This window comes from Brachyhypopomus gauderio, chromosome 1, assembly GCF_052324685.1.
Source record: "Brachyhypopomus gauderio isolate BG-103 chromosome 1, BGAUD_0.2, whole genome shotgun sequence".
NCBI lineage: Eukaryota > Metazoa > Chordata > Actinopteri > Gymnotiformes > Hypopomidae > Brachyhypopomus > Brachyhypopomus gauderio.
Window position 1 is genome coordinate 7,402,167 of NC_135211.1, and position 26,609 is coordinate 7,428,775.

A 26,609-nucleotide genomic window follows, 5' to 3' on the forward strand; every position below is an offset into this window, starting at 1 on the left:
GAACACATACTCTTTAACGATAATGTCGAATTTAGATTAGTGGTAGACAATGAGTGGCAGTAGCCGCTCGGTGGTTGATGGCTGATGCTGCGGTGTTACGTGAACTGTGGATTTTGGGGAGGTTGTTTTCTCTTTCGGTTAATTTTGGTTTAACAGGTGGATTGCCTCAGTACGGGTGGATTCTGTCGGCCAATCGAAGATCGTGATTAGGATGAGGGGGTGGATATTCGGATTCATAATCTGCATGACGGAGTTGCTGGAAGTTGCCGGGAGGCGACGCGAGCATTTACTGCCTTTACGGTTGTGTGTGTGACTTTTGAGAAACTAGCTCATGATTCTCATGTGAGAGGTGAGGGTTTGTGCGATGGCTTTTGTCATGAATTGTCATGAATAGCGTTGTGAAAATCGCCACCATGGAGTAAGAACGTAGTAGCATGTGCACACTTATATAGACACCCATGCAGGGATGTTTTATAAGAAACACCAGTATAGAGGCGGGCACCATGTATATATATTTGTTTGAGATTATCGTCGTAGATATATTTTCTTTATTTATGTTAGTAAGGTATGAGTCTTGCTTTGTTAACTTAGTGTAGTATATTTTGTTTGTTTCTTTTCTTTGGTGCCGTCTACTGCTCCTTTCCTTGGTTGGTTTATGGTTAATCGTGTATTTTTGTACGTACATGTCTGTTCAGTGTTTTGCTGTGTAGAAAAGACTCTTCTACCCATTACCACTCTGCAGTAAAGAGTTTTCTTATGTATCCGTCTGATTTTCGCGTTCTTCTTTAATTTCATCTTGTCCACTACGCACATACTACTACCCCACACCCCAAACCTAGACCCATGATGTCGTGGGGTCGTAACAGACGTAATCTAGACTAACAATAGAAACCAATACAAAGCGAAATATACTACAAATTGCACAAATACTAAATGCGATGCCACTCGCTCGCAGAGGTTTAAATGACGCTGATGGCGTGTAGGAACATTCACTGATAACCATACATCTATAATTATAAACCCTTTAAATTTAGTGCTGTCGTTAACGGTCTACCACTGTAGATTCACGTACCCTCCTATAATCTTAATTCGACGTTATCGCTAAACAGTATTCTAAACTAGTAATATAGAGCTGTCTAGCTGGATGTCGGCTAGTATTTCACTCAACATAATTTTTAAACAAAAGTTATGAACCATCTTCATTTCAACAAATGGCGATTCGGAGCTCGTCGGGATGATTTTAAGCGAGTGGCCGATACGCAGAGTCACCCAAGAGTCTTTAGATGTCTATCAGCAGAGACAAGCAGCGTTTCTGGACAACGGAGACCACAGTCACGCAGCACTGGTCACAATAAGTGCCACGATTATGTGGCAGATGCCACAAGGTGCCATTTCTGGGTGGCACAGTGGTCACTTTCGTGCTGCTTACATGCTACTTACACGCCAAACAGGGACCGCACTCTTACAGGAAATTTAGCAGAAAGACCGCCTCCCAATGACCTCTGATATGTTTTGTGATTGGCCAGATGCAGTTCGATTAGCTCTGAGTTTGTTTGCTCATCCTACGTATCCCGGATGAACCGCATTTCAACCTGAACCTGAATTTCGACCCGAACCTGAATTTCGACCCGAACCTGAATTACGACCCGAACCTGAATTACGACCCGAACCTGAATTTCGACCTGAACCTGAATTTCGACCCGAACCTGAATTTTGACCCGAACCTGAATTGTGACCCGAACCTGAATTGCGACCCGAACCTGAATTTCGACCTGAACCTGAATTTTAACTCGAATTTTTGCATACCTGCGAGGATTTTACAGACTGTTTTTTCAAGTAATAATGATTTCAGGTTCAGGTTCTGGTGACACTAAAATAGCTCCATACCAGATTTACCATTAATTAAATAAACTTAGGTTTTTGTCTCCGTTGTAAAAAATATCTCTGTCCACACCATCAGCGTTTTCAAAAATATCTACGTCCACACGGCTGCGTATCACAACAAGCACACCACTCAGAAACGCTGGAATTAACATACCAAGTAGGAAAACAGGAATGGCCCCTTCGTCTTCTACAATTTGCTTTTTCAGGGCAGGGATCTTGCCACTCTTTAGGTGTGTGTTCAGCTTTGAATTGGAAAAAACGTGGGCGTCATGAACACTTCCCGGCCATTTAACTACCACGTCAATAAATGTGTACTTATAGTCACATGCAGCATGTACATTAAGCGTGAACCTTCCCTTTCTGTTCAGGTAGTCCATTGAATTGTTGGATGGTTGCTTAATTTCAATGTGAGTCCCGTCTATGGCCCCCAGGCACTGCGGTATACCATGGTAACAAGAAAACTCTGTAACAAGTTTCTCTGCTTTGGGTTCCGTGAAAGGCAGCTTGATGTATGTTGGACCAAGGTGGATTGAAAGTGCTTTACATACTTGCCTCACTATAACTGAGACAGTTGTCGTGACAGGCCAAATGCATTTTGGGTCTTTCGCAGCCTTCCTTCATCGCTTAGGTAGTAAAGCGTGCATGCAACCTTTTTCAGAACGTCCACAGGCGATCTCATAACTTTTGCTTCCCCTTCGATATAAGGTCGAAGCATTTCACTTAAAGACACGAGGGACTCTCTAGACATTCGAAAATTTCCTCGCCACTCCTCTGCAACAACTATTTATTTCTCAAAATTGTCCCACCATGTGCAGGGTTGCAATTACTTACTTCCTTTTCATCCTTTCGTGGTGCGTTGCCCAATCGCCCTAATTAACAAACCACCCATGGTGTCAGACATGTTTGCGTTGCATGAATTCATAAAGCAGCTTTGTAGCCAGATACAAATACATGTTATAGCTGTTTAAAGGAGGCACCTTTAGCCTGAAGAATTAGAATTGAGCTGTTATATCGGAGAAATTCATAAAATACATATTAGAAATGATTTCAATAAAATCATAAAACTGATTGTGATATAATAATGCTAAGATTGAATCCAATGACTTTAACTAGTATTTTTTCTAATTATTTTTTTCCACGTCGTATCCCACCTAAGTCGGTTGTGTTCCGCTAATTATGAGGAGCGGTATAATCCAAAAATGCCAGGGCCGATTTTTTTTGTCCCAGTCCAGTCCTGCATACACACACACAACAGTTACAATTCTAGTATAATTCTAGTGTGTGTGTGTGTGTGTGTGTGTGTGTATGTGTGTGTGTGTTAGTGATGGGATTTTCAGCTCTATTTTGAGATGCGGCTCTAATGGCTCTTCTTACTGTGGAGAGCCGGCTCTTTTCGGCTCCCAAACGGCTCCCCATATATATTTCTTACATTATTAATTAATTAATAGCTTAAACCTAATTTTATAACATTTTGTTTCATTATTGACATTGTTAAGCACTTGTGATGAGTAAAAATGCTGCATAACAATGCTTTATAAATAAAACATTTATTATAACCAATTATTAAATTATTACAAAATAAAACGCAATACAGCTTGGCCAATTGCCTGCCGTTTCCACAAAAAAAGTGGAGACTTTTTTTTTCAGTGTTTTCCCACCACATTATTAACTGAAAGCTGCGTGTGATTGGTCAGATGTGGAGCACACGCTTGACATGCGGGCAGTGGAGACATTCTTTGCAGTGTTGTCCGAAACGGTATGTGAGGTAGTATAAAGAAACACCCCTCAAAAACAAGAGAAGGAACGTTTACCTGACGAAAATGTATGTTGCATTGTGTTCCAGGTTTGAAAAGTGCTAAAGTAGGTTAAAGTACTTGAAAATGTAACTGTATTTTGTTTCACAACAAATAGATGTCTGACTGAATCGATGTGATAAAAAAGCGAATTGTTTCGAATAATTTCGAGTATATGTATAAATATTTAAGTTTAAGGTGCTGGGAAATATTGAAAATTGCCTTTTTCAATATTGAAAAGTGACGTACAAGTGCTTGAATTCCACCTTGTAAAGGTGTATGAACCCGGCATACATAACTTTGTTCATTGCGCTGAAGAGGTGCACGACCTCGCTTCGCACGGGGGTCCTCACGCAGGGGCGGAGCCACCGCGATTGCGTCATTTTCTGCGCACGGACCCTCGCGCTGGTCGCGTCGCGCCAAGTATGCTCTACCACTGGCAGAAACGGAGCAATACGCGCAAGGAGAGGGAGAGACAGCGAGGCACCGAAGGACAAATAAAAACGATGTTGGGAAAAAACTGTGGCACTGTGGCACTTGCAGAGCACAAGCGCAATACTGAAGGAAAAAGCGGCTCCCAAATAGGATCCTAAAACGGCTCCCATTGTGGAGCCGGTTCCAATCGTTCACTTCAAAGAGCCGGCTCTTAGAGCCGGATCGTTCGCGAACGACACATCACTAGTGTGTGTGTGTGTGATCACACTGTAAACTTGTGACTCGACTGGAGCCTCAATAACGGATGTTTCATAACCCCAGGGCTCGGTTTTGTCATTATGACGTCCCAAATCACTACTTAAACATCCGTCCAGTAATACCCTCATAACCAGTCAGTATTACAGGAAGTCTGCTAAATACCATGGAAGACGTCTGCTGGGAACTGGGCTGTCATGAGCGGCTCCTCCTCCAGTGTAAGCTTGTGTAATGGGATCCTGCATCGTGCACCATATGATATGAATAATGGCTTTCTGTAAATGCTCCTGGTACATGTGTGGACTCGTCCATATCTGAGGATGCAACTCTCATACCAGACATGAGCTACAAGACTGGGACGAGTCTAAGCAGCTATAACGTCGTTCCCCTCCTTTTTGTTGTATTCATGCAGACACTTAGTTTCGAGATGAACACGGGGGTTTCTTGAAGTTACCTGTGTGTTGTAGGTGGAGATCTGGACCTGATGCCCATACTTGGACACGGTGTGAACGGATGACTGCGTCAGCCACAAACTACCTGCTGCACTTTATTTCCTACACCGTCGACCAACAAGTTTACGTCGAGCTACCATTACACCGCATTTGGACTAAGAGTCAAAGGACTGCGTTTGATTATTTTCCGGATGGAGCGGCGTGTTGGAATAGGAGTTGTGTTTTTTTTATTGCAGGTAACTATTTTCTGTGTGTTGTCGTCGTGTTATTCAGTCATATTTGTTTAAACTAAAGAGCAAACACTTAACTTTGCCGTACTAACCCGCCTCAAATAAAACAAATACGATTTTTAAAATTTCTCGTTATAACTGATTATTCTTTGTGATATCTTACTTTAAAAGGTACTTTCGTCTGCATTGGCGGAGTCGCCGCCATGTTCACCTGGATTTGATTCAGAGCTCTTCGTTTTCAGAGTACACAGAGAGCACCTTCATAGGGGCAAAAGGCTCGGGAAAGGTACTAAAGACCTTTATGTTTAAAACCTACATGTACGGCTGGAAAGGAAGAGGAGCTCTTTGATAATACTGGTTTAAATGTGTTGTAACTCTGTGATACCACCCTGATTGCTGAGTTCATCATTAGTTAGTATTATATTTAATTAAGTCATCATTGATGTGGTGTAATTTGTCCTTTTTATATACTGTAAAAAAAATCCTTAAAAACGGTCAAATGACTGGCTGCCAAACAAAAACCTATTTTAAAGTAAAAAACCCTGATTTAAATTAAGTGGAAAACAACACATTTACAGAAAAAATCATTAAACATTCTGCAGAGAAATACCGTTATTTTACAGATTTTTCCTGGAGGATTATGATTTAGCACTTTAAATAAAGTCACAGCATCAATAGTTTTGCAGAGAAATACCTTTTATTTTACAACTTTTGCCTGAATTATCACAATTAAACACTTTCAGTAAAGTGACAGCACTAAAAGTTCTGCAGAGAAATACCGTAATTTTACAGATTTTTCCTGTCCATATTCATCATGACTTCCAGGACAAACTCAAATGTGCAATGCAAATTGCAAAGTTATTTTATGCAAATGAAAAAATTATATTATACCAATGTTGAGCACCTCAATGTCCTCCATCATCACTTTTAATCATTTAAATGGGGACTGTACTCAGTGTCTTTCTCCATCACCAATATCAGTCTTCAAATCAGTCTACATTTGAAGACTGCTAGGGACTCTGCAGTCTGGACAGCCAATGGAAGCTCATTCCACCATCTCAGAGCCAGGACAAGTCTTGAAGCTTGTGTAGTGGTATGGCCAAAACCAAACAGTAACTCTGACTACGCCACCCCCGGGGGTATAAGCTCCCGGGGGACAGTAAATTTTGATCCTCCGACCTCCCAAAATTAGTCCCAAATTACCCAGGTTCCCGCACACTTCAGGTTTTTGCAATACACAGAGACAGGGTCAGAATAGAAATGTTTATTAATAAAAAAAAAGGTCAATTTATAAATCTATTTAAAACCCACACTCCCGAACACACACCGACTCATTCACACATTGGGTATACTCAGCTCCAAATCACACAACTCCAAAATGGCAAATAACTTAAATAAAGAACAAAAGAAATATTGTGGGCCTTATGCCTGCACTCCCCAGAGAATGACTGAGCACACCAATCAGCAGCACGATAATCCCCCAAAACCCAGTGATCACACACACACACACACACACGAGTGTACGCACTTAATACAGATAGTACACCCCAGCGGCACCGCAGATATCACCCCCCAACAAGGGCACCACAAACGGCCCAACCACCCCCCAGGAGGAACCCAAGGCCCAACGAAATTGAAACCAAAGAAACAAAGCAAATCTACACAACAATAAATTAACCCAACCAAAGCAATAAACACAAGAACTGGATACCCACTTACACACACACACACGCGCACACACCCCCACACACACGCGCACACGCTGTCGTACGCAGGGACCGACACTCGGCCCCGCTCACCGTAATACCGCCGTTGGCGGGGTCAACACCATGTGCGAGTGCACTATAAAACACACAAAACTAGCAGCAGAACAACAGCCGGAGCGAAGCCCAGCACCGCGCGGCTGATGGTAGGTCCGGTAGAGAGAGAGAGAGAGAAGCTGGAACCACCCGGTAACCTATAACAAACCAAGCGACCAGATTAGCCAACCCCTCCATAATTACTACGCCTGGTGCGGCGATATTAAAACGCTACTTACCCCGATCCAGTGTGACTAGACGCCCAACCCGAGTGCTAGTCTCGGGGTTAACAGGCACAAATATGGAGCCTACAAGGGAGGACGAAACGTTAGCCTCGACGCTATAAACGGTAGCATTTAGCGAATACGTGACCAAGTGATCACCTACCAAACCACGAGGAGCCCACGAATGAGATAACCCGCTGTAATGGGTTACCAGCGCGTAGCGCAGGACACAAGAACTTCTCAAAGCCACGGCAGAAAGCCGGCCACTGAGTGAATCACCTGAACACACATAACGCTAGCGTTAGCAAATGATAACTAACCTAGCCTCCAATGCCCGGAGAAAGCAATTTACGTACCTCCAGAAGAGTGTAGTTTAAACGAGCCCAACACAGCCTCAGCAGAAATTGCCCACAGATAACACACAGCAAACTAATGCCGATAACCGGACAGAACGGCGTAGGGCAGCCAGAACGTGCATCTGACAGTGTCGGCGCCCTGAATTTAAAGCCCAGCCCTACGTAAGATGCCCGAGCAGCGTGATGACGCAACCCATGACGCGGCATGGCTGCAGCACCCGTAGTGGTGCCGAGGCACCACTACACTTGTTTTCCGTGAGACTTTAAGCATGGCGTGATTTTCTCCATTAATCTGGAAAGGTTTTGACAAAAAATGCAGCAGTAAAGTCTATTCATATTACTACCTGAAATCCATATGCAAAACAACACTAACATTGGTTTACATATTTCATTTGACTGGAACTGAGCAGGCCATTATACATGTCATCATAACATATTATAATGGCGTTGAGTCAGGAGGACAAGAATAAGCCATGACACCAGGGCTGGACTGGGACAAAAAATTGGCCCTGGCATTTTTGCTTTATACCGGCCCTTCATAATTAGTGGAACACAACCGACTCGTAATTTATGTATGTGGGGTACAACGTGGAAAAAATAATAATAAACAAATTACTGGTTAAAGTCATTGGATTCAATCTTAGCATTATTATATCACAATCACTTTTATGATTTTATTGAAATCATCTCTAATATGTATTTTCTGAATTTCTCCGATATAACAGCTCAATTCTAATTCCTCAGGTTAAAGGTGCTCCTTCCTTTAAACAGCTATAACATGTATTTGTATCTGGCTACAAAGCTGCTTTATGAATTCATGCAACACAAACATGTCTGACACCGTTTTACTCTTATTCAGTGTAGGCATATATTTTGCTAATATTACTTTTATATTTTTTACACTTACTGTCATGCTTAAATTGCAAAACGTGTATTTATCATTTATAAGTTTTAAAATCTGTAATTTTACTTGTTTGAGTGCTTTTTGAAACATGTTGAACCACAGCATAGAGGCTACGAATTCAAATTTCTATGTAGCCTTTCTACACACCTTTAACCTAAATATCTAAAATGCTATGATGGCTTAAAATGGACACTTGCTGCTTATCCAACACTTCTCAGTCTTGACCATTTGCTATTTTATCAGAATAAGGGCGCATGGCTGCAGGATTTTGGGAAGTATGCAAATACCAAATAATATTATTAATCAATCGCCATTGCTCATCATTCTCATGTAATAAAGTCCCTGTGTTATCCTAACGCTACTGTGGTGTCTGGGGATAACCGCTAGGAGGAGCCAGTGGTAGGAGAGTTCAGAGTTGTGCAGAGAGAGAGGGGAAGTGAAGTAGGGCTGGCGAGTGGAGGAAAAGAAAAATGTCTGTACTGCATTTTACGTTACAATAAAAGTTAACTTGTTTTCGTACTGCATGGTTCTTCTGAGTCATCAACTGGAACATAACATATGGAGACGAGGATGTTGAACTTAAGCCACTTAACTTAAGCCCACACCATTCCTGCAGTCAGCTGGTGAACCACTCGTTCTGTTCAAGTCATGGATTAGAGTGTTCAACAACTATGTACTAGCCATGGCTGAAGAGCTCTCTGATGCTAGGAAGCGTGCACTTATCCATTGTTTGGGAGCAGGTCAACGAATATTCTACACGCTGACAGTTGCGGACGATAAGTATGCAACAGCGTTAACCGCTATTCAGGATTTCTTTGTGCCAAAAGTCAACGTAGTTGCGGAGCGCTATCGGTTCCGCCAATGCAGTCAGCATACAGGTGAATCCACTGATCAGTATATCGCAGCCCTGAGAGAGCTCGCAGCTACTTGTGAATTCAGTGCTATGGAGGAGGAAATGATTCGGGACCAGCTCGTGGAAAAGACCAGCTCTGCTCAAATTAGGGAGCGACTGCTCTTAGAAGTGCCACTCATCCTAAAGAAAGCAATAACAATAGCGCGACAAATCAAAACTGCTGTACAGCACAGTAGCAAGCTGCGTCAAGGCCATGACAAAGGTACGCCTCGTGGTGTATGGAACAATGCTAAAGGAATTACATGCTACAGGTGTAGCTCTGGACAGCATGCTGCAAATTATCCTGGATGTCCTGCTAAAGATGCGATGTGCAGGTGCTGTAATAAGAAAGGACATTTTGCCAAAGTGTGTCGAGGAACAAAGAAAGTTTCTGAGGTAACTGCGCCTGAAGTGACAGTTTTGAACATTGAGCGTAACGCACGTGACACAGGCAAAATCACATGTACAGTGCAGATTCAGGTGGGCAATGCTCAGACTTGAACTAATGGTAGATACAGGCTCAGCTGTCTCCATTTTATCAATGGAAGTGTATAAGCAGTTTTTCTCACACACTGCTCTTTCCGCACCAAAGTTCAGCCTGGTTAGCTTTGGGGGTAATGCCATAAGTGTCGATGGTTGCTTAAAAGCCGACATAACATTTCGTGACCGTAGTGTTATGGCTGAGCTTTATATTGTATATTTATTTATATTTTCTAAATCTAATTATCTTGTTTTATCTTATTAACTTTACTTTTTTATTATCTTACTTTACTTTTTATGTTATTTTAATATTTTTATCTTTAATTTCTTTTAACATTTTCTTTTTGTCTTATCTCCTTTAATGTTTCTTTTTATTTATACTGTAAAGCACTTTGAGTTGCATGTATGTATGAAAGGTGCTATACAAATAAAGATTATTATTATTAAAGATTATTATTGTGCAGCGGGGATCTGCAGTGCTTAGCAGGGACTTATTTTTAGCTTTGCAGCTACAGCTACTCAATGGAACTGTCAGCTCCGCTGCATGAGACCGCTCAGTGTCCGTGGTGGTAGCTACACAAAAGAACGTTCTTGGCTGTGCAAAAGGTTTTCTCCATCAAGTGAAAACCCGGTCAGATGTCCAGCCTGTCCAGCAGAAACTACGACGCCTGCCGTTTTCAGTACATGAAGCAGTTTCAGCAGAGTTACAGATGCTTGTGGAACAAGATGTAATAGAGCCAATTGAAGCATCTGAATGGGTCTCTCCCATAGTGGTCGCCAGAAAAAAAAACGGTGGAGTTAGACTTTGTGTGGATTTAAGAGAGCCAAACAAGGGCGTGGTAGTGGACCTCTGCCACATATGAAAGAAATTTTCACAGAATTGCGAGGAGCAACGCTTTTCTCTACATTAGACCTTCAGAGCGCTTACCACCAAGTTATGTTGCGTGAGGTCAGCCACAATCTCACTGCCTTCATCACGCATGATGGTCTTTTTCGTTTCAAGCGTATCCCTTATGGACTAGCATCAGCACCTAGCTGTTTCCAGTGTATGATGTCCATCATCTTGAAGGGTCAAGTAGGAGTCCAATGTTACCTGGATGACAATTATCTCAGGGGCAAAAGCTGAGGCTCAAGACAAGAATCTGAAGTCTGTGCTGCAGCGCATAAACAAGGCAGGACTCAGACTGAATTTTGAGAAGTGTCGTTTCAGACAACCTGAACTGTCCTTCCTGGGTCACACTGTGTCAGAAAAAGGACTGCAGCCTGATGCATCACATGTGACTGCAGTGTCACAAGCTCCTCCACCTACAGACACAGTCAGCCTCCGGTCATTTTGGGGGCTTACATCCTGGTATGCAAAATTCATACCAAATTATGCAGCCATTGTGGAGCCATTACGTGCCTTGCTTCGTGGTGCTGTTTCATTTGTCTGGACAGAAGAAGCCCAGCAAAGTTTTGAGAGGGCCAAGGAACTCGTAGTTAACAGCCCTGCTCTAGCATTGCTTAACCCAGAGTTACCCACCATAGTTACCACAGACGCATCAGACTATGGTATTGAAGCAGTGATTACCCAGCTGCATCCTGAGAGTATGGAAAAAACAGTAGCCTTCGCATCACGCACAATCACCCAGGCAGAGAGAAAGTACTTCGCCATCGAAAAAGAAGCACTAGCGTGTGTGTGTGGGCAACGGAAAAGTGGAGAACCTACCTGTGGGGAAGGCATTTTACATTACGAACGGACCACAGTCCACTTACCACACTGTTGTCCTCAAAAGGCCATGGAAGAGCTGGCATGCGCATAGCTAGGTGGTCAGCTAGGCTTATGACTAGGGATGCATAAATACCATTTTTTTCCAACCGAGTACGAGTACGAGTACGTGTATTTTTGTACTTGCCGATACCGATACCGATACTTACATAGAATTAAGCAGTCAGGAGCATTATGTAATAGTTAGTAATGTAAAATAGTGCAATGAAATCAATACAAAACCAACATAAAACAGTGCATGGCCTATAATTTATTTGAACATGAACATTTTTACCTAAACAATCACTAATCACCATGTCAACACAAAACTAATTTTTCAGTATTTTTACATTTTCTCTCGTCTAGCTAGCGTTTGCTGCAGTGTTGGTTGATGCCGTGTTCTGTTAGCAGTGAACTCCTCATGCTGAGGATCAATGACAATGATAACTAAAATAATTTATTATAAATAAATATAATATATAAATATTATTTATTATAAATAATATATATTTTTGTTTGTTCTTAATTATTAGGTCTGTGTAACTTCAATGTGTTCCACAAAGGCACTAACTGAGGAGATTTTCAGCCAATACGTGTAGCTACAACCTGACGCCAACTGAATCAATTTATAGCAAACTTTGGTTCAACTTAATCATATATTACTAGTGTGTACACTCACAGAGTTTAAACTGGTTTTTAGTATTGCACTGCATGATTTTTTATGTTTTACACTTACTTATATTAGTAGCACCGCGGAGGCACCGCGGAGCCACCGCGATTACATCATTTTCGGCGCGCGGACCCTTGCGCCGGTCGCGACGCGTCAAACCTTGCTCAGGGATTACGTCACACGCAGCGCAGTGCCATAGTGCCTGTATATTTACATTTTAATGGTCCAATGAAGATAATTTAAAAACCAGGACATTTCCTCACTTAAAAAACCAGGGACAGGACGTGAAATACGTAGATGTTGAGTTGTCTGCTCATTAGCATAACGTGGTTTACGTCCACTGGAAACAAGGTATCGGATGTTGGTATCGGAGCCTCATTTGCGATTACGAGTACGGGTAAATGGACATGGTATCGGGCAAATACCCGATACCAGTATCGGTACTCATGCATCTCTACTTATGACATATACTTATGATATTCAGTATAAACCAGGACGGGAAAATGTTACAGCCGATTGTTTGTCCCGCCTGCCACTGCATTGTGAAGAGCCTTGTCTGGATAATGATGAGGAGGTTGTTGCACTTACTTCTATACTGACTGCGGTTGCAGGTGAAGAGTTTAAAACTGCATGCACCTCATGCCCAGTGCAAACGAAACTTCGTGAGTTACTCACATCTAGATGGCCTAAGTTTGCGAAAGCTCTGGACCCAGCTCTACAGCCGTACTTCAAGCTACAGAATGAACTGTCCCTCCAAGACGATTGTGTGGTACGGGGCACAAACCGCCTTGTGGTGCCAGGAAGCCTTCAATTTAGGCTTATTTCTCTGGCACATGATACACACCAAGGTATTGTCCGGACAAAAAAACGACTGAGAGATCTGTACTGGTGGCCGGGGATGGATACTCAAGTGGAGGCATTCATCAAAGCATGTGTTACTTGCCAATTACATGATAAGTCAGCTGTCACCCACCCAACACCAATACAGCCTGTGCCATACCCTACCAGTGCCTGGAAAAAGCTGGCAATTGACATCATGGGGCCATTTGACAACGCGCCCCTAAACTCTCACTTTGTGATCACACTCATAGATTACTTCAGCAAATGGCCTGAAGTTGCTTTTGTGTCACATGCTATGACACATGTGATCACCCAGTTTCTGTCTTCAGTGTTCAGTAGAGAGGGCAATCCAAAAGAACTGGTATCTGACAATGGACCACAGTTCACTTCTCGTGAGTTCGCATCCTTCCTGCAGGGAAGAGGGATTGTGCACAGAACATCATCTGTTTACTATCCTCGTGCGAACGGTGAGGTTGAACGCTTCAACCATAGTTTGAAGGACTGCTTGCAGACTGCGTCATTAGAACACAAGGACTGGAAAGAGTTCACCAAAGACTTTGCAAGCATACTGTGCAACTCCGCATGCTACCACTCAGTGCTCACCTGCTGAAATGTATGTCTTACCTGATACACAATAGCTAATTGCGAGTAGTTGGTTATTCCACTATTGTTGTTTATTACAGTGCAGTTAAGCATTGTACTTATTCTTCTGAATATTGTATTGTTATTCATTTAATACGGTGGTGTTATATTTGGAAATGCTTATTTTTTCAGACTGCTAAATCTTTAAAGAGAAAGGGATATGTGGTGTCTGGGGATAACCTCTAGGAGGAGCCAGTGGTAGGAAGTGAAGTAGGGTTGGCGAGTGGAGGAAAAGAAAAACATCTGTACTGCATTTTACGTTACATTAAAAGTTAACTTGTTTTCATACTGCGTGGTTCTTCTGAGTCATCAACTGGAACACAACAGTTACTACCTGCTTACGTACTACACTTTCCCGCTCAGTCTGTCCCTGGGTTTCTCTTTCACAAGCCTGCCTCACTGGCTGCTGCTCTCCCTGTCTGCTGCTGCTGTCTTCACCTGTCTTCACTACAGCAGCGAACATGTCTGTGATTTTTACACATTTTGTAGCATCTACATTGAGACACTTCAATTTCTTTGCGCATAACTTCTCCACACCCCCTTTCTGCCGCTTCTGTCTCTCCTGCCTCTCCTTTAACAACGTGTTCAACACTGAACGTAGCGGGAGTTACAGCGGACCACACAGAGAAAGGGTGGGGCCGCTTTTGTCCTATATCCTAATTGGTTCAGTCCACTGTCTATATTGAAGATTGGCCAATAGGCCGCCCCCTCTAAATTGTGGGCCAGTCTCTAAGGAAAAAAAATCCATCGGACCCTGAGGACTGTCGACTGTCGGTGATGGCAAAAGTTGGGCTTTTGGGAGATCGAATCAAATGATCCAATTGATTTGGAAAATGTTTGAATCCACAGTGACATCTAGTGGACAACCAGGGCCTAAATCCATAACTTTTCTTAACAGAAGTAATGTGTTTTTAATGAAATATGTGTAACGATCCATCCAGGCAGACATGGATCCAATTGCGGAATGTAGTAGTTTTTATTTGTGACGTGAATACGGAGTACTCGAACAGACTAATAACTCCGCAGAGTGTGTGTGGTGTATGGGTGCGGTGGTCGAGGTCAGGACGGTCCAAGGTCACGCCGAGTAGACAGAGAGCAGAAGGTTTACGAGGACTAGGCTGGAAACGAGGTCTGGAACGAGAACAGAGGTCAGTACACAGGAGATCAATCACGGAGATATAACACTTGGTAAGTTACATGCCAACAATACTTCGCAAATCGGAAGTGAGAGGGGGAAGCTTAAGTATTCATGAAATGTGGAGTAACGAGCAGCAGGTGTATAGAATAATTCGGATGGTCACATGCTGTTCCTAACAATATGGCATGAAATATTCCCCCATAGCATATTGTGTCCCTAAATATATTTTAGTCACAAAAACATATCATTTTGCAAAGAACAGGGTTGTTTTAATTGTCATTAAGATGTATTTTTCATTATGATACACTGTTAGACAGTGGATTGATATAGCTGAGATTCGGTCTCTGGCGGAGACACTGGCTGTGTTCGCTTTGTGTGTATGCTTTGCTTTTGTCGCATACTGGAAACTGTACTGCATACTACTACGAGGACCAGTATGCAGTATCCAGTATATACTGAGTCCAGCATGCAGTATCCAGTATGTAGTAGGCTACAGTATCCAGTATGTAGTTCTAACCGATTCTAATGCGCATGCTCTGGCTCCAATTTTCATCTACTGCGCAAGCGCATCCAAGATGGCAGCGTCCGTGCGGCCATCTTGGTGGCTTTAAAAATTCACAATGGGAGTCAATGATGACGTACCATCCATTATCAGGCTCGTAGACAGGAGGGGGCGTTTTTACACCCCCCCCCCCCCCGTCAACAATTTACACTCGCCACCCCCCCCCCACCCTGTGTCAGTATAAGTGTCCTTGTTTTTTGTCAGACCTAGGTGGCAACCCTAAACACCGGATTATTAGTGTCATTATTCAGATAACTCCAAAGTCTGGATTTTAGTTGATTTTTAAGAAATGTAGGTTAAGTGACAATAACATTGTCACTCACTTTGCATTGCTGATGATCAAGCTAGGGTGTATTTTACTCTCAACATGCCTGTTGCTCCTAAGGCCATAGTAAATAAAATACAGTATAGAGGTGTAAAAAAGAAATATTAAATATGGAAATATTTTTTAATGTATTATTTTGCTGTATTTATTCAGTGGGTCAGCATTTGGAGGGTGAGCTATCAAAGGTTAGCAGCAGTGAAACAGCTTTGGCAGGTAACAGTGCAGTGGAAGACCAGAGATGCAGCAGCTACTGAAGTGGCTGAGGATGTGAGAGTGAGACAGGCAGCAGAATGTGAGGTAGCCCAGCCATGCTCTGTACTTGACAGTCACCTTGGATTTTTCATAGATGCAACAAAATCTATTGAGGAAATAGCACAGGCTGTGTGTCAGATGTCTGATGACCAAAAGTACAATTTGCTGAAAAACCACGTCAGACCTTCGAAAATTTTCATTTTCCCAACTACATTCATTGGTGGGTGCAACAGGGCATTCAGGTATGACTGGTTTGAGGAGCATGGATGGTGGCTGGTTTACAGCATAACTCAACAGTTAGCCAAGTATATTAAAATACTAAAATCTGAATATTAAAAAACTATTTTAAAATGGTCTGTATTTTTTATTTAATTTGCAGTTTTGGAGTTCTACCTTGTCACTATAAAGGGCCTAACTGTTGAGTTCAATGTTGTTTGTGTACTCTGTAGAACCAGAAAAGAGCTTTCAAACAGCATCAAAACCATCTGTTTGTAATTTAAACTGACATAATCAAGGTTGAATGTGTAGTGCCCTACCCTGTTACTTAGAACGTTTGAGTAAGACTTACATTTATATCAAATTTATGTTAACAGTGGGGAGCAACAGACGAACAAATAAGGACAGCAAAAACAGACTCACAACAAACTTAAAATATGTCTAAATTAAAAGGTTTGAAGTGTGCTCGTGTATTTAGGGGGCATTGGAGTAGAGAGCCAAATGAAGTCCACTTTTGGGGGGAAAGATCCCCCCCCCCCCCCCCCATCACAATGCTGGCTACGGGCCTGATTATATATACAGTCTCTGAACGAAACCCGTTTTTGGAACAGTCACGTGGCCTTCCCGTTTTGATACTTAGTTCGAAACACCGTGATTCAAATGAATTGATTCAGTTCGATTCCACATTTTGAGTTTTACGTCACTACGGTATGCTAGATTACCAGTCCAGCCCTGAATGTGACTATTAATTATTAGCGGTAGAATAGTCGGCAATGTTCCTAGCAAATTAAACTTAATGTTACCTCATTAAAATTCTCAACTATTTCAAGGTTCACCTCACCTTGAAACCAATTCAAAATGAGACCGAATTTGAGTAACTAGCCATGTCCTTAGATTTAGCTATGTTTGCTAAATTTCAATGAACTTTATCACAAAGACTTGATATACCGCATAAAACATTATTTAACCCATTATGTATTTAACTGTGATCGAATTAAAGTATTTTAATGCATCTGAATACTAGATCTTGATATTTAATTGTTTAAATCTTTATCAAATGAAACATTAAAGTGAAATGTGTTTTAGACTGGGCTAACTAGCTAATGTTAGCTTACATAAATTAAGGATGTTTTCTTACCTGATGTCACCAATAATGCTTCACTTAAATTTTCTTCCTCTGTGCCCTGTTTCCATCTTATTTTGTGGAATCATCCAACAATAATCCACTCAAAATAATAATTTGGCAGGCAGATGTAAAATCAGTGTTGTATAAAGTACCGAAATCTCACACTCAAGTAAAAGTATAGGTACCCCTCCAAAATATGACTTTGGTAAAAGTCCAAGTCAGTGACTCAAATGTTACTTGAGTTAAGATCTTAAAGTATCTGAAACGTCTTGTACTTAAGTATGAGAAGTACTGTAAAAATAGATCTACTCAAGTAATGTAATGAAAAGTATTAAGTAAAAAGTACAGTTTTAAATAGTAGCACGTTAATGGTTTGTCATTTAGAACTTGCATGCCTTTCATATATTCGTTAAATTTACTCTAAATAGCTATCGCTTTCACCTTCATCCCCCCTTGAATCAAAGAGGCTAGGTAGCCTGCTACAGCCAACATTTTGCCTAGGCTAAATACACATGTGAAACCGAAACAATGCCAAACAAAAAGTTCATTTGTACAGGTAACGTTATATTCAAGATTCTACAATAGTGCCTAATGAGCATGCTAAGGAAACAGGAGGATTATAACAATTTCATAAGAAGTTACCTCAATGTGTTTCTTCAAGTTGGACGGGGAGTTTCTGTACGATAGAATTTCCACGTCTTTGGGCAGGCATAACATGCACTTCATGCGGTACGACGAATCTTTAACCCCCAAGAAATCAAACATTGTGTTTAAATAAGGCCACGGGTTCTCATGATTTGCTGGTGGTTCCCCTGTAGCCGAGTCCGTCGCCGCTGCTACTACTGCTGCTGTTGTCGTTGTTGTCTCCATCTCGTCTTCCATGTGGCTGCTGATTGCGAGGTATCTTATTGGCGGTGATGAACAAGCCCTATGGTGTGATTTTTGTTTCAATAGTTCCACAAAAGCAAAAGTAAATCCAAGAGCAGAAAGTATATGTTATGAATGCAAAACAGAAAAAAATATATCAAAAGTATATATTTTTTATATAATTGGTTATTCGAAACTTATTTTCGTTTGCATTTTGACAAGTTTTTGGTTCCATTGTTTTTGTTTTTTTTGGATTTTCCCAGTAAGGTCTTTTGCTTCTGGAATCTCTCTTTGCTTCTGCTTCGTTTTTTGCTTCTGACTTTTGGAACACATTTCACGTGTGGGAGGGTCTTAGATGAAGGCGTTCCTCTGCAATCTCCATTGGTCACTGATTCCGGACTGACACAGAGCTCTGAGACCGCCTCTGGGACCAAGCCACGCCCACCCCACCAGCTTCCTAGCGTTTTCAAACATGGCGGAACGCGGTGGTTCTGTTTCACAGTAGCATGTAAACTAAGTTTTACCATAAAAGTTTATACAAAGGTTATAATTAATTAAGGTTATTAATTAAGAAATATGAGTATTTGCAATATCTGGTATGGCGACGGACGGGGGGTGGGGGGCAGCTGGTGTACGAGAGGTGATGCCAAATATAGTAAAATCCATAATAGTAAAAAATACCAAAATTAAAGCCAAATACCAAAATTAAAGCAATACTGAAAAGTGGCCACCCTATATACAACCAGCTTTGTTCACTCACAGTTTTTCAGTGTTCTGCAGGTACCACACACAAACACACATCACATGCATCTTGTGCTGTCCATATTTTATTAAGAAGTGAACAATATTCATTGAACCATTGAACATAGAGATACTAAACATAATACATGTCAGACATGACATTCAGTATGGAGTCAAATTAGCGTCTTTAATGGTGACGAAAAAATAATAATATCGCAAATATAAGATTAGCATTTTGCATTTTACGTTCCTAATTTGTTTCTGCAATACTTTCCCTCTTTTGCGTTTCTTTCTTTTCTTTGCTTTCACATTTTATGTTGCTGCTTTTTTTTTGCAATACTTTCTCCCTTTTGCGTTTCTTTCTTTTGTTTGCGCGTCACTGCTTTTCTTTGCGTCTCGCATTTTACTTTCATAATTTTTTTTGCGCTTCTCTCTTTTCTTTGCTCCGGTTTTACCCTCTGTGTGGGGGCCGGGAAAGAGGCGTGGCCAAGAGCGAAAGGCGTGCTGGGGGATAGCTGAACGTTGATGTCTGCTCTGACTGCTGATTTAGGTTTATACTTTCGCGAGTGACCATAGTGCGCGACTCCGAATTTTAATGTTGCTTTGTGTTGCAGGTTTGAAAAGTGCTGCAATTTAGGCTAAAGTACTTGAAAATGTTTTAAATTGTAACTACTTCGTTTCACAACAAATATCTGTCTGACTGAACAGTTCTCCTGTATTACGTTAACAAATACGAGCCTCTTGTAATTCCAGGATGAAACATGAGAGAACGTGAAGACGTTAAGATTGGGGAAAATAAACAACCATTAAATAATGTGAATAAAAAGCGAATTATTTCGAATCATTTCGAGTATATGTATAAATATTTAACATATTTAAGTTTAACGTGCTGGAAAATATTGAAATGGACCTTTAAAGTGACGTACAAGTGCTTGAATTCCACCTTATAAAGGTGTATGAACCCTGCAAACATGACTTTGTTCATTGCGCTGGCGGAGCCACTGCGATTACGTCATTTTCGCCGCGCGGACCCTCGCGACGCTTCGCGCTGCAGTGATTACGCGGGCTACCGTTGCATTGTGGGGAATGTAGTGTTTGCGTACAAAACACCATCGGGCGGCTGTGGCCTGCGGGCCGGTTCTAATAGTAATTCAATATCATCCAGGGGGCCGTAGATAATCAATTCGCGGGCCGGATCTGGCTCGCGGGCCTTGACTTTGACATATGTGATTTAAACCATGAGCCGCGACGGCTTGCACGGGGGAAAGAGCAGCCTCGCGTGGTGTCGTGCACCTCTCGAATTTTGCAACTTCGCGCGCGCCGCGCCTCAGCGCAATGAACAATGTCATGTTTGCCGGGTTCATACACCTATACAAGGTGGAATTAAAGCACTTGTACCTCACTTTAAAGGTCCAGTTCAATATTTCTCAGCACGTTAAAACTTAATTAAGTTAAATATTTATACATATACTCAAAATAATTCGCTTTTTTAATCACACTTTCAAAACGCCCAATCTTAACGTCTTCACGTTCTCTCATGTTTCGTCCTGGAATTACAAAAGGCTCGTATTTGTTAACGTAATACAAGAGAACTGTTCAGTCAGACAGATATTTGTTGTGAAACGAAGTAGTTACAATTTCAACATTTTCAAGTACTTTAGCCTAAATTGCAGCACTTTTCACATCTGAAAAAGCAACATTAAAATTCGTGTTCATTCCCCTGAAAAAAATGTTCATTCCCCTGTTTTTTATTACCACATATCGTTTCGGACAATGCTGCGCGGCAAGTATTTAAATGCTTCCGCCGTTCGCACAGGTTTAGGAGAACCAAGTTAGCCTAACCGCTAACGGCTAATAAAATAATTTAAGCAACACCTATGTAAGAGGTGAGTAACATTAAAGCAACGAAAAACCACAGTTAAGCAAATATTACCATGTGGAAGTCAGTTTAAACTCAGAAGAGTGTTTACCAGTATACCTGTCTTTCACTCACACTAACAGAACATATACTGCCGAACTGAACCATTTGGGGCGGTCTGCCGATTTTTATATGACTCAAAGAGCCAATCAGGAATAAGCAAGTAAATATCTTCACGCTGTAAAGCAAAATGCATTTTGTGATTTACCCGGCCTTCGAAGTGTGTGGCCACCGTGGGCTGCGGTCTACGCAGTCTACGTAGGCTGCAGCCCCTGAATTGAGATGCAGCCAGTGTTTAGATGGCTCCGAGATTTCACTCTGGTGCTTTTCACAAAATGGAAGTTGGATCTTGTTTTGAGATGTTAATCTGAAGCACATAGTTTACTATTGATGCCATGGTAACCATATAACTTAAATTGTTTTTATTATGCTGTACACTAGGTAAATATTTAGTGACTCATTAGTGTGATTTACGTAGTGGAGAATTTCAGACATCTGATGTAAAATGGTGGTATGAACCTCTGGGTATTGGGTGGTGCTTCATGATTTAATGTAGAATAGTACTATATTGGTCTGATGAGCATTGGAAGCACATTTGATCTCTGTGATGTGCTGTTGGGCTGCTTCATAATGCCAGTTTGTTCCTGATATGCAGTGAAATTTATTCATCACTTCCTTAATGCTCTTTCAGATGTATCAGAAAGATTGTGGATCTGACAGAGGATCAAGGGCAAATGAGAGTAGCCTCGATATTATAGAAGAATGCATGTAAAGTTATGATCTTAACCTAAACCCATACCCGTATCTTTAATACCATCCTTTCTTTTCAGTGGGTTTCAGTGACTGTAGTGGAAGGTCGCGCATGGTGTTTGACACCACTGATAAGTGGTTTGAGGTGGCCACTGATGGAACAGTGAAGTTGAAGAGGCAGGTCACTCTTCATGAGGGTCACAAGATGTTCTCTGTCCACGCCTGGGACTCCACAGGCAAGAGACACACTGCGTACGTGAGGGTGGAACATGAGGGTGGAAGAGGCCAACAGGAATACACTGAGGCAGTGGGACCTGCACAGGTACTGCACCAACACAGCCTGACCTCTGCTGGACAAAACAGGAATTGTGACACATGCTGGATTTTTTTTCTTTATCTTTTCCATTAGCAATTTACCCATGACTTCCTATTTATTTTTTTGAAGACTTGGTGTTGGTTTGATATTGATATATGAACAGCCAATAATCTTTTACACTTGATTACAGATAATTACATCCCAACTCAAGTGATGCTTGCCTGGAGTTGTATGAAGTGCATGCTGTTAGAAGACAGAATTTGAGTCCCACTGATATACGATGGTGGTGTCTTGTGTACACAGCATCAGATGCTGTACACCAGCCTTATTTACACACGGTTCTGTTTATGTATTTGTGTGTTGTGCTAAAGGTGGCAGTTTTGTTTGTGTGAAAATGAAACAACTAAATGTAATGTATGGGGAGGATTATATTATTATATTATCTCTTTCTTTATTCTGCAGCCTGAATCCCCCTCAACTGTCTTGTTTCTGGATTTTCTAAAATCTTCTGTGGGGTTGAGGAGGTTACAGGGATGCATGCTGATCCCTCCATTGTCCTTTCAAGAAAATGACATTGGTCCTTTCCCTAAAAAGATGCCGTTCAAGGTGTGTGCTGTTTGAGTAACATGGATGAAACTTTTCTTTTATACATGATGTTTTTTTGTACTTAATTGCTGCATTTTTGTCCAGATCAAGTCAATATTTGCTAAGGAATCTCCGCTGTGGTACAGCATCACTGATGAAGGAGCAGACCAACCTCCTGAGAACCTTTTCACTGTGGATAGGAACACTGGCTGGATGTATGTTACAAAGACTCTAGACAGGGAGAAAAAAGACAAGTATCAGGTAGGAGACATTTTGTTTCCTACTAATTCTAATGATACATGGCATATTGTTTTTGCTTAAACAAGATTCAGTGTGTTCTGCTGAAGGAGGCTTTGTTTCTGTTCTGATTAATGCACAGTTTGAATGAACCTGTTCTGACATCAGTTTGCATGTTCTTTTCTGCTTTTTCTAGCTTCAAGTTCAAGCAGTTGCTGAAGATGGAAGTGTAAAGGAGCTAATAGATATTGAAATTGTTGTTATTGACCAGAATGATAACAAGCCTGTCTTCACCCAAGATACATTCCTAGGCAGTGTACCTGAAGTTTCAAATATAGGTAGCTATTTGTGCCTATTTAGTGTAATGAAGTAGTTGGTGATGGCTGGTATTTGTTACATTTATTATTCTCTGCTCATAATGTCATGATCATTGTTTCACTGAAGGGTTTGAGATCATGACGGTCACAGCCACTGATGCAGACGACCCCAACACTGACAATGCTGATGTCAGATACACCATCCTCAGTCAGATTCCAGCACTGCCATATCCAAACATGTTCACCATCAACTCCGTCAGTGGGGCGATTCTAGTGGAGCCTGAAGGACTGGACAGAGAGGTGAGTGCAGAAATCAGGTTTATGAATGTTTAGATTTAATGTGGAATGAGATCATAAATAATTTTCATCATGATCTTTCAGAAATATCCTGAATACACACTGGAGCTCCAAGCTGCAGATTTACAGGGTAAAGGCCTCACAGGCAAAGGAAAAGCTATTATTACTGTAACCGACAGCAATGACCATGCACCTCAGTTTGAGAAGACCTCGGTAAGAAAAGTGACCGCTTCCAAATACTGAAAGTTTTGTATAAATTATCCAGGTAGCTGCATCTGTTGATGACTTACGATTGATTCATTGAATACACTACCAGTCAAGTTTGGACACACCTACTCTGTTAATTTGTATTATTTGTGACATTTCAAAAAAAGGGGAAGATGCCAAACTCAAGAAAGAAAACATGTTATGCGCCAAATTAGATTCTTTGAAGTAACCATCCTACATTTTGATGAGAGCTTTGCACGTTCTTTGTGTTCTGTTAACCAGCTTCATGAAGCAGCACCTATGATGCTATTTCATCTGTCCTGAAGACCTTCTCACATGTAGAGGAAAGAGCTAGAGCTTATTTTGTGTGTGTGCGCGCGTGTTGAATGATTCCATATATAAGAACACCTTTTCCAAATTATATTTCTTGTAAACAAATTTTACAAAAGATTAAAATGTCCTTTACTATTAAGAACATGCATTTAGTCAGGTGTGTCCAAACTTTTGATTGTTAAAATACCTGTAAATGGGGTTTAAACCCATCCTATAAGAAAATAATGTAATTTAAACATTTCATATTGTTTTCATATCGGTAATGAAGCTTCATTGTCTTTCAGTATAATGTGTCCGTCCCAGAGAATAAAATGGGAGCTGTGGTGGTGAAAATGCCAGTGACTGATGGGGATGAACCTCAGTCACCTGCCTGGGCAGCACAGTTCAGGATTATTAATGGAAACAGTGGTGGGTTTTTCAACATTAGCACAGGACCAAACAAACAGGAGGGCATCATTACTACTGTCAAGGTACTGCACCCCTGAAACTGGTTTGCTAACATGATCAGGTTTGTTTGTTTGAATGATGCTTGAATTTATTGCTTTTATTTTTGTATTGTGTTTAGCCGTTGGACTTTGAGAGAAACAGCAGGTACACTCTGTCGGTGATCGCTGAGAATGAGGTTCAGTTTGCCAAACCTCTGACCACCTCCACTGCCACAGTCACTGTGAATGTTATTGATGTGAATGAGGCTCCAGTGTTTGACCCAGAGAAGAAGACAATCTCCATATCTGAAAATCAGGAGGTTGGCAGTGATCTAACAGTGTACACCGCTAATGATCCTGACATGGCAAAGTCTCAGAAAGTCACGTAAGGGTTTCCTCAGAGCCTTTAATGTTGTAGCTGCTGTTTATCTGTAGTCCATAACTGTGTCTGTATCTGTGTGTGGTTGTAGTGCTAGAGATTAGACTTTCTCTCTGCTGCATGAGCATTGCTGGAGTAATCGGAGGTCATGCTGTATGTTTCAGGTATCGTGTAGGTAGTGATCCTGCCGGCTGGCTGAATGTGGACAAAGAGACTGGAGTGATCAGGGTCAAGAGTGACATGGACAGAGAGTCTCATGTTGTGAAAGATGGCAGATACGAAGCTCTGATCTTGGCCATGGATAATGGTAATTTCATTTCCCCGTGTTTTCTTCAGAAGAAACATTTATCAGAGTAGTGCCTTCTAAAAGCTTTTTGTTTTTGCAGATCCAGTTCCAACAACTGGTACAGGGACCCTTGTGATTGAGCTGCAGGATGTAAATGACAATCCTCCTGTCATTGAGGAGAGATCCTTCAAATTGTGCAACAAGCAGTCGGCTCCAGTGCTGCTGTCTGTGTCTGACAAGGACGGGCCTGGCTTCACTTCTCCATATAATGCAGATCTTGTGGGAGATGGCCACAAAAACTGGACTGTCAGGATGAACAGCAGTAGTAAGCTGTGTGTGTGTGTGTGTCCACGTTATTTATGTTGGTCTTTTGAGCTTCTAGCAAATGTGCTTTGATTTGTGTGCAGGAACTGGAATCATACTTGAACTCAAGACCCCACTGGAACATGGAGACTACAATATTGTTATGAGGGTATTTGACAGTGGTGGTCTCTTCCAGGACAACAGTGTGCAGGCCTCTGTATGTGACTGCACAGGAAATGAAGTCAATTGTCCACACATAGGCGAGGCAGGCTTAGAACTGTCCGCCATCCTCGGAATTCTTGGGGCCATTTTAGCTCTTATGTGTAAGACATTTTTTGCTGATCCCCTTCAAGTACAATTCTAAGGTGATGTCTGGTGTCTGAGTTGTTAGGTGGCCATTGGTGTTGATGGTAGTGTGTGTGTTGTCGTCCACTCTAGTGCTGGTCCTTGTGCTGCTGCTCTTCTTGAGGAGGAAGAGTTTTAAGAAGCTGGCTGACGTGTACTGAGGAGGACAGGACTGGGGCAGCCATGTGGAGTTCGTCCATGTGTTGCCAAAGTTCGACCAGCTTCATTTTTCCCCCTAATGAAACATATGGATGGATGTAAATATGGGACAGTTTTATAGTTCTATTCATGTGAGCTTCTATTTGGTGCAAAAATGCTCAACACTGTTCAAAGTAGGCCAAAGGAACCCTGCTGAAAATTACTTATGACCAGAGCTTTGGTCATTGGCTTTTCTATCCTGCATGATTTTGAAAGCACTCAATCAGTAAATGTTTGACGCAGTGCATTTCCCCCCCACACGTTTTCAAGCTGGACTATATGAAGTTCATTGCACCCCCACCATTCTGTCTAGCCATTTAAGATGTATTGTGCAAATGCAGTTGTGGAGTTTTTTATTAACACTTTTTTGTTTGTTTGTTAAATAAAAGGCATGGCTTCTGCCTCTGCCGTTTCATAGAAAATTTCATTTCATGTGTTGTCCTTTCATCACAGTGCATTCACCAGCCCTCATTTATAATCAGCCATATAAAAAACCTGAAATACATCTGGTTTAACAGCTGTACCATGTGACACATTCTTTCACTGTTCAACTAGGTATGATGTTATGCATGGTGACTTGCAGGGGATCACAAAACTAGACCCTTTGTGTGATTTTCTTACCTTCATTTCAGTTGCAGATGTTTACCTTATTTGTAGAGGCCAAACCTGTAATTGGATTAGAGCCAAAGAGTAATGTTGGTGCTGTAGTGCTGCCACCATGTGGTCATTATAATTTCCAGAAAAATAAAAACTTTCTCACATTTTTGGCAGTCACAGTGCTGAAATGTGCTGTTAGCATCAAGTGACCCTCTTAAATCTGGAATTGCCTGCTGGGATTCTGAATTTACTGTGACCTGATTCTGTATACTGCAAGTTTTCCTCT

The 26,609-nt window shown here is 41.5% G+C and overlaps 1 protein-coding gene across 1 annotated transcript; it reads left to right on the forward strand.

Annotated features, from left to right (window-relative positions):
- The first annotated feature begins 4,679 nt into the window (after positions 1 to 4,679).
- Positions 4,680 to 26,127, forward strand: LOC143475182 (cadherin-1-like). The gene is made up of 14 exons (XM_076972977.1): positions 4,680 to 5,055; positions 5,221 to 5,335; positions 21,579 to 21,820; positions 22,277 to 22,420; positions 22,505 to 22,660; positions 22,833 to 22,974; positions 23,081 to 23,253; positions 23,335 to 23,463; positions 24,075 to 24,260; positions 24,356 to 24,600; positions 24,759 to 24,901; positions 24,981 to 25,205; positions 25,288 to 25,506; positions 25,622 to 26,127. Exons 1-14 carry the CDS (start codon positions 5,011 to 5,013, stop codon positions 25,687 to 25,689), a joined length of 2,232 nt encoding a protein of 743 aa, XP_076829092.1. The 5' UTR covers positions 4,680 to 5,010; the 3' UTR covers positions 25,690 to 26,127.
- Positions 26,128 to 26,609: the final 482 nt, after the last annotated feature.

What these genes read in the sequence shown, in the direction of transcription:
- LOC143475182 (XM_076972977.1), top strand. Translation starts at nt 5,011, where the DNA reads ATGGAGCGGCGTGTTGGAATAGGAGTTGTGTTTTTTTTATTGCAG. An exon ending in CTAAAAAGATGCCGTTCAAG is followed by an intron (nt 22,421 to 22,504) that starts GTGTGTGCTGTT and finishes ATTTTTGTCCAG; the next exon opens with ATCAAGTCAATATTTGCTAA. An exon ending in AGAAAAAAGACAAGTATCAG is followed by an intron (nt 22,661 to 22,832) that starts GTAGGAGACATT and finishes TGCTTTTTCTAG; the next exon opens with CTTCAAGTTCAAGCAGTTGC.